General features: G+C 36.5%; 1 protein-coding gene across 1 annotated transcript; it reads left to right on the top strand.

Annotated features, from left to right (window-relative positions):
* The first annotated feature begins 1,662 nt into the window (after nucleotides 1–1,662).
* On the top strand, nucleotides 1,663–2,574 carry LOC133066863 (olfactory receptor 4K15-like). Its single transcript, XM_061158260.1, has one exon. The coding sequence runs from the start codon at nucleotides 1,663–1,665 to the stop codon at nucleotides 2,572–2,574; it is 912 nt and encodes a 303-aa protein (XP_061014243.1).
* The last annotated feature ends 6,932 nt before the right edge of the window (nucleotides 2,575–9,506 follow it).

The following is a 9,506-nucleotide window of genomic DNA, read 5'->3' as shown; positions in this document are numbered from 1 at the left end:
ATTAAAAGATGCTTGCTTCTTGGAAGGAAAGTTATGACCATAGACAGCACATTAAAAAGCAGAGACATTACTTTGCCAACAAAGGTCCATTTAGTCAAGGCTATGGTTTTTCCAGTAGTCATGTATGGATGTGAGAATTGGACCATAAAGAAAGCTGAGCACCGAAGAATTGATGCTTTTGAACAGTGGTATTGAAGAAGACTCTTGAGAGTCCCTTGGACTGCAAGGAGATCAAGTCCTAAAGGAAATAAACACTGAATATTCTTTGGAAAAACTGATGCTGAAGCTGAAGCTCCAATACTTCGGGCACCTGATGCGAAGAGCTGACTCATTTGAAAAGACCCTGATGCTGGGAACGATGGAAGGCAGGAGCAGAAGGGGACGACAGAGGATGAGATGGTTGGATGGCATCACTGACTTAACGGACATGTGTTTGAGTAAACTCCGGGAGTTGGTGATGGACAGGGAGGCCTGGCGTTCTGCAGTCCATGGGATTGCAAAGAGTCAGACACGACTAAGAGACTGAACTGACTGACTGACCGAAGGAAGGAAGGAAAGAAGACCTTGCTGTTTGGCTTACATAATATAGAAAAACATATATACATATATTTTTACAGAGATAAATTTATATAATATAAGTGAACACTTTGATAATACAAGTGATATTATAATGCATATGTTCTAAGGAGAGTCAGGAGTAAACATAGCTCTCAGTATTTTATTATTTAAGCTACTCTCAAAAGAGAAATTTGCTTCAAGTGAGGGTCAAAGAGCAGTCACTATATGCTAATAATTGGAGTTACTGAGGCTCGGAAATATATAATTTTATGAATATATCCTATCACAGAGAGATTCAAAATGTGTGGAAATAAATATTAGCACTAGAAAAGTGCAACCAGCATCTGGGGTTTCTTTTGTAACATGAACCTCTTCTCTTGATAAACTATTCTTTCTCACAGTTTCAGGACTGGTTCAATTAAGTCTGTTCACACACAGCTACTTAGAAATAGTTTTGCTTCTGAGAAGCAAGTTTTGTGTGAGAAATGTAGTATTAGAGTACTGCCCTGAATGGAGCCTGAAAAATGAAGAACTTCCAAATATATATTACACGTGCATTTTCTCTGTATAAAATGCAGGTTCAAGTCTTGGAAAAACTGTTTACGAAATGCATTACTACAGGCACTTGTATCAGAATATTAATTTTGCATAACCATAAAAACTGGTGGCTCAGATGGTAAAGCGTCTGTCTACAATGCAGGAGACCTGGGTTCGATCCCTGGGTTGGGAAGATTCCCTAGAGAAGGAAGCAGCAACCCACTCCAGCACTCTTGCCTAGAAAATCCCATGGATGGAGGAGCTTGGTGCAGGCTACTGTCGATGGGGTCGCAAAGAGTTGGGCACGACTGAGCGACTTCACTTTTAAGAACTATACCTTTAACAGGTAAAGTTTTTGACCTGCCCTTCTACATTTAATTACCTCTGGATCTAGGAGATTGTGTCCACCATAAACTCAATAAAACTATTTTAATTTTGGAATTTAGTACACTGTTAGGGTTTCAATTTTGCACATGAATACATCTCTAGCACCCAAACATAAATTCTTCTTTCCATTCTAGAAGTTCTTAGTGCAGCTCTTCTGGTCTTACATTAGAAATGTACTAAATGGAGGAAGCAAACCAGTCCATGGTATCTGAGTTCATTTTTCATGGACTCTGTAATTCAAGGGAGCTCCAGAAATTCCTCTTACTGTCATTTTCTGCACTCTACCTGGTGACTGTCCTGGGAAACCTTTTCATCATGCTCTTAATCATCACTGACTCTCATCTCCATTTCCCAATGTACTTTCTCTTAGCCAATCTCTCATTTGTTGACTTCTGCCTTTCCTCAGTGACCACTCCTAAACTGACCACAGACTTCCTAAAGGATAATAAAACCATCTCCTTTGGGGGCTGCATGAGCCAGATCCTCTGCGTACATTTCTTTGGAGGGGGTGAGATGGTACTGCTTGTGACAATGGCCTATGACCGTTATGTAGCCATCTGCAAGCCACTCCATTACTCCAGCATCATGAACAGACAGAAGTGCATCGGGCTAGTACTGACATCATGGATCACTGGCTTTGTGCATGCCACAAGTCAACTAGCTATAATTTTAGATCTTCCCTTCTGTGGACCCAGAATAGTGGACAGTTTTTTCTGTGATATTCCTCTGGTGATCAAACTGGCCTGCATGGATACTCATACTCTGAGACTGTTGATAAATGCTGACAGTGCAGTCTTGGCTACAACTTGCTTCATTCTCTTGCTGATCTCTTACACCTACATCCTGGTGACTGTCTGTCTTCGCTCCAAGGATGGGGCATCAAAGGCACTCTCTACCTGCACTTCCCACATCACAGTGGTGGTGCTGTTCTTTAGACCCTGCATCTTCACCTATCTGTGGCCACCTAGCATCTCTTGGGTGGACAAGTTCCTTGCTGTGTTTTACACAGTAATCACACCTCTCTTGAATCCAGCTATTTATACACTGAGAAATAAAGAGATTAAGAATGCCATAAAGAGACTGACAAGTTAGCATATGGATGCAAGGTGCAATTTTTAGATCTTTCATGTAGTCAGCAATTCCTCTGTGTGCTCCCCAATTTAGACATATTTTGACCTGTTAACTGAACTGAAAATATGTTCAAATCTATAAGCTATCAGCAGTTTCAGATATATGTTTTGTATTTATTCCATTAAGAATACAAATTCAAATTTCCAGTACTTATATGCTTATCACTTGAAGAGAGTAAAACTTTGCCTATATATTCTTTTGTATATGATATAAAATTACTAGATGGTAATAACGATGATAACAAGAACTATAAAAAATAAATCTATTTATTAAATACTACCTATATTCACAACACTATGCTAAGCATTTTACCTAACTTATGTATACTTAATAAATCGCTTTGGTTTAATTATCATTATTCTCATTTCTAGAAATATTTGATTTACTCCTCCTAAATCTAAACCAGCTTAGAAAGGTTAAGGAAGATATTTGAGTGATCTGCTTCTACTTGGAAAACAAAATACAAATAAATCAAACTACAATACTTGTATTCCACATTATAATCCCTGTAATTCAAATTTTCAAGTGTCAAATGTTGATTTACAAGTGAAGTTCCCTTGAGAATTTTTCTTAAATACACAAGCAAATGGATTTTCACTGAGTTGAAAAATTATTTCTTTTCTTATATTAATAAATGACTTTTATTTATTTATTTTAACTTACATTGGAGAAATATTAAGAATGTGCTGCTTTAAAGCAAAAGAAATTCAGAGTGATGAGGTCAAAGTGAACCTTCAATAAAGAAACAATAATATTTTACAGAAATCAGAATACCTCCTATAAGTGAATAAAAAAGATAAACATCCCAAAAGCACAGAAAATGGGCAAAAGACATGAACAGGTATTTATTTCACTGAGGTCTGTCTCATAAGTAATCTGGAATATGTAACAAGATCATGATGAAATGGTATTTTACATCTGTGAAACAGGTTTAGAAAAAAGACATCAAACAATAGCAGTTATTGTTGAGAATGTGTATTCATGGAAATTCTTTGCCTTGTGTGCTGGGTGTAAATTGATTTAACCTCTCTGAAAAAACAATTTATATTGTTTTATAAAGCTGAACATGTGAATAAACTATATCTCAATGATTGTCTCCTAGCTTTTCCCAGTGGTCAAGTGCCTATTCTTCCTATTACTAACAGAACACCTCTCAAATTATAGCTTGACACATGACCATCCATTTCCAGAGATTTCCTAATCTCCATAGACAATTGTGGCCTCATGACTAAATTCTGGCAACAGGATATGAGAAATGATGTGTGTACCTTCAAGCCATCACTTAAAAGATATTAATATTAGCTCAGGATTCTTTATTCTGTCCCAGTAGCTGGGATTAACACCTGGAGCAGATGCCCTGGAGTCAGTCAGTAATGGAAGCCACATTGAGAAGAGCAAAGCCAGTGCTCCAACCAGGAAAAGGATGTACTTCAGAAGAGTACTTGAATGCTGTGGGTAATGTCCTATTTAGCATTGTACCATCGTTCAAATATGCATTGTTCTTCATAAGTTATTTATTTTGTCTGCTACACTTCAAATATTGCATAATGCAAAGTTAAGGAAAAAATAAAGGAAAGCCTTTATCTTTGGCCTTAAAAAAAAGAAACCACAATACAATGGCTCACTCATTCACTGCAGATTTCAGAAAGTCCTTGTGGTTCTGGGCTGTATACCTAACCAGTTTCAATTTCTAGGGAAGGCTTCACCTGACACCTCCTCAAGAAATACATATGTACCTAGACACATATGTCATATTCAGATAGTAAAATATATACAGAAGGAAAATCCATGCAGTTTGGTGTTATTGTTAGGAATGTATTAGCTATGTTTGCATCTTGTAAACTTAAAATGAGTTTGCCTGTGTAGTAGTGCATGTTTCATAACCCTGGATGATATTTGTCATTGGTTGAATAAAATTATATTAACAAACCTTTACAGTTTATTATTCATTGTTTATATTCATTGTTACTTTATTCCTGTGAACTGAAGAAAAAAGGATTTCTTGGGTCAGATCTCTATATTAATAACAGTAAACTTAATACTGACATATTAATCTTTATCTGTATGCCAGTAAATTAAAGCATCCATGATGACAATATAACTAACCTAAAAAAGATATACAAATAATTATAGTTATTAATTTTCTAAATATAAGAAAATATATTTTGGAAGAAGTGCATACTATATCAAGAGATAATTGAAAAATTTACATTAGTCCAAACCAGATGATCATGAAAACTTCATCTGTCTACAGACACATACTGGATCTTATAATGGCTTCCTGAAATACTTCTTAAATAAAATTATCTTAGTTGTGCTCATTGATATAAATTTTTAGTTTTATAAGCCACCATTGATTCATAAGTGATTCAAAGCCTGCATGCAACTTCCTTTCATATCTCTCTATGAAAGAATATAATAACACTGCATCCTGATTGAGTCCTCTCTAGATTATATAATTAGTTCTGGTAGACTTACAAAATGAGATTCTACTCTCCATCTAGTTTCAAAGCATATGAATTTCATTTAATTCATGATCAATTTAACATAACTTGATTCTAAGTTATCCATATTTCACAAAAAATCACAATAGAAATGTAAACATTTTTAAATTTAATAGAAAAAATTATATAATACCTACAAAGAACATAAGGAATGCAGCTATAAAATGCTTGCAGGGACTTTATATATCTGCACATATTTTTTAAAAATATCAATAAAAGATGTGTGTCAATGACACAAGTATCCATGTCAACAAAAGTAAACTATGAATAGTAGAAGGGAAAAATAATAATAAACATTAATAAAATTTTAAAATATTAAATATCAACAAATCAACAAAAGCAATATTGATTATTCCAAGAGACCAAAGATCAATCAAGAAAAAGGGAAGAGGCACCCATAACAAATGCCAAAAAAGAAAATGGACACATCATTACAGATGCTACAGTCAGCAAAAATGTTGCAAGTGGATATTATGCAAAATTTTAAAATTTACACAAAATGAGAAAGTTCTGCAGAGAAGCTAGTTATTAAAGCAGGAATATCTTGATGGTCCTGTACTACTAAAACAAAAAAAATGAACCCTCATTAAAACATTTACTGTCCTATTTGTTATAGTCTCTCAACTGTGCTTCCTGTTCATGGGACTCTACAAACCACATTTCTGTTTTTCCCATCTGGCTCTATTTTGTGCTCTGAAGACAGAGTATGCTAGAGGAAGATGGCAAGGTTAAAAAGGAGCAAGGACTCTTTCCTCTGCTTTTCTGGGTTTTCCCTCTGCTTGCTGTGCCTGTGTGAAATAAACTGTTATTCTTCACAGATAATTTTTTGTTTAAAAGTTACACATCCTTTCTATAGACCTCTCGAGTATAGAATAGTCTTGTTGTTCGCTAAGTTGTGTCCAACTCTTTGTGACCCCATGGACTGCAGCAAGCCAGACACCCCTGGCCTTCACTGTCACCCACGGTTTGCTCAAACTCATACCCACTGAGTCAGTGATGGGTTTTGACCATCTCATCCTCTGTCACTCCCTTCACCTCGTGCCCCTCAATCTTTCCCAGCAACAGGGTCTTTTCAAATGAGTAGGGTCTTTGCATAAAATGGTCAAAGTATTGGAGCTTCATCTTCAGCATCAGTCCTTCCAATGAATAGTCAAGGGTTGTTTTCCTTTAGGATTGACTGGTTTGATCTCCTTGCTGTCCAAAGGATTCTCGAGAGTCTTCTCCAACACCACAGTTCAAAAGCATCAGTGCTTTGGCTCTCAGCCTTCTTTATGGTCCAACTCTCCCATATGCACATGACTACTGGAAAAACCATAGCTTTGACTAGACAAACCTTTGTCAGCAAAGTGATGTCTCTGCTCTTTAATATACTCTCTAGGCTTTTCATAGATTTTCTTCCAAGGAGCAAGCATCTTTTAATTTCATAGCTGCACTCACCATACACTGTGATTGTGGAGCCCAAGAAAATAAAATTTGTCACTGTTTCCACTTTTTCCCTATCTATTTGCCATGAAGTGATGAGATCAGATGCCAAGATCTTTGTTTTTTGAATGTTGAGCTTTAAGCCAGCTTTTTCACTCTCCTCTTTCACTTTTATCAAGAGGCTGTTTAGTTGCTCTTCACTTTCTGCATGTCTGAAGTTGCTGATATTTCTCCTGGCAATCTTGATCCCAGCTTGTGCTTCATCCAGCCCAGCATTTCACATGATGTACTCTGCATATAAGTTAAATAAGCAGGGTGACAATATATAGCCTTGACATACTCCTTTCCCAATTTTGAACCAGACCATTGTTTCATGCCTGGTTCTAAAAGTTGCTTCTTGACCTGAATACAGGTTTCTCAGGAAGCAGGTAAGGTGGTCTGGTATTCCCATCTCTTAAAAATTTTGCACAGTTTACTGTGATCCACACAGTCAAAAGCTTTAGCATAGTCAATGAAGCAGAAGTAAATGTTTTTCTGGGATCCCCTTGCTTATTCTGTGTTACAACAGATGTTGGCAATTTGATCTCTGTTTCCTCTACCTCTTCTAAATCCAACTCGTACATCTGGAAGTTCTCAGTTTGCATACTGTTGAATCCTAGCTTGAAGGCTTTTGAGCATTACCTTGCTAGCATGTGAAAAGAGCACAACTGTATAGTAATTGAACATCTCTGGCATTTCCTTTCTTTGGGATTGGAATGGAAAATGACCTTTTCCAGTCCTGTGACCACGGCTGAGTTTTCCAAATTTGCTGGCATAATGAGTGCAGCACTTTAACAGCATTATCTTTTAGTATTTGAAATATCTCAGCTGGAATTCCATCATCTCCACTAGCTTTGTTCCTAGTAATGCTTCCTAAGGCCCACTTGACTTCACACTCCAGGATATCTGGCTCCAAATGAGTGACCACAACATCACGGTAATATAGGTCATTAAGATCTTTTTTGTATAGCTCTTCTGTGTATTTATATCACCTCTTCTTAATTGCTTCAGTTTCTGTTACTTCCTTGCTGCTTCTGTCCTATACTGCACCCATTTTTCATGAAATGTTCCCTTGGTATCTCTACCTATTTATAATAGCATTTAATACACAGAATTGCCTGTTTCATTTGTTTTCCTCAATGCATAGTAAGCATGATGAACATCATCAATGAGAAATTTTTGGAGAGTAAAGATGAATGTAAAGATAGATTTAATAGTGTTTTAGAAGTAAATCGTTATTATCAGAGTTATTTACTTCTTTCATAATAAAACCAAAGTACCAGAGCAAGGAAAAATCAAAGGCTTCCAACAGTGTAAAGTGTACTACACAATAGGGATGGAATATCTAAAACTGTACTTAGCCATAGGACTGCAGCACTCATATCTCCTTTCAAGAAAAAACCTGCTTCAAGGAATGTACTTCACTGACAGCTTTTAGCTATTACTGTTTTACCTTCCAATGCAACTTTCAGAGGCCAACTCTCGCATGGCTGCTCTCAGCAAATGACTGAAAACAGTGGATGTTTTCAGAGTCAGAACATTCCTGCCCAATGTGGAATATCTGTAATGGACAATCTTGACGGTGGAGCTCCTCCCATCAAATCAATTGAGATTTTCTCACTGCAGCACTGCAGTCTGAGGCTCCTCCAGTTCCCTCTCATTCCTGCTCTTTCAGAGGAACTGCACTGGAATTTTGTAATAAAGGCTTTCCCTACCTACTACTGCTCCACCCTCTTTGCAGATAGTTCCTGAGAAATATACAATTCTTTCTTGCTGCCTACTTCACAGAGTATCAGAACCAACCCCAAACCTGGTTTTAAACATGAAAGTATGTGATCAAAATACTTAACAGGAGTACCATAGTTTAAGGGTTACAACCAAAAATTGAGTGATCAAGCAGCAAATTTGTCTCAGACACAAAATCACCTCCCCAACTCCCATTATAATGATGTTATGGTAGAATGTACTAAAGTATAGGTCATTCATTGTCTGGGAAAAGTGATACTGTTAAGCTAAGGAAAAAAAAATTTTTTTAATTTAATAATAATATCCATGTAAGAATATTCATGCTTCTAAACTAGTAGCCATATAAAACTGATCAATATTCCTGACTTTTGCCAAGTCAGCTTAGATAATAAATCATGTAATTACATATTCTCATTTTTTGCCTCACCTTTCCCCGTAGCCTATACGCCTAAAATGATGAGGAAAACAAATAGTGTCGATAGAGACTGTATTCTTAATTTCTTAACCCTGCACCTATTGCCTTCCCACTCTATAATTTTGCCTCACCGGAAAATATTTACGTAAATATTTATGGATTCAAGTTTGCAAAGAAAAGATCCTCAATTCACTCAGTTGTTTCTTCACTGCTTTCTTGTCTTGATTTTTCCTCTTCCACACAATTCACACTTCATACACTGTACTATATTATTACTCTGGTACCGTGTATGTTGGTTATATGATCTCTGGTTATAATCTTATTGGAGAAGGAAATGGCAACTGACTCCAGTATTCTTGCCTAGAAAATTCCATGAACAGAGGAGCTTGGTAGGCTATAGTCCATGGGGTCACAAAGAGTCGGACACAACTGAGCAACTACACACTATGATCTTATTATTCTCAGACATTATATTCTCATTACTTTCTAATCCACTATTTGTCTAGCTCTATGTAAATTAGCTAATGTACACATGACATAAAAAACTTTGTTTGCCATTTTGGCCAAAACAGGACTAAAAACCTGGAGCTAATATCTCCAGAAAATAGATTCACCTTAAATAAATAGCTTCTCTTTTAGCCAAGAACTGCATTATTTCTAGACAGAAAGGATCCCAAGCAGCAGCTCTACAGGTAGAAATCAAAAGCGATCCTCAGTGAAGCCCTAGATAGGATAAGCTGTAATTAAATGGTTTGTGAAGACTGTGA

Source organism: Dama dama, chromosome 12 (genome assembly GCF_033118175.1).
Source record: "Dama dama isolate Ldn47 chromosome 12, ASM3311817v1, whole genome shotgun sequence".
Lineage (NCBI taxonomy): Eukaryota > Metazoa > Chordata > Mammalia > Artiodactyla > Cervidae > Dama > Dama dama.
This window is presented reverse-complemented; position numbering and strand designations above follow the sequence as displayed.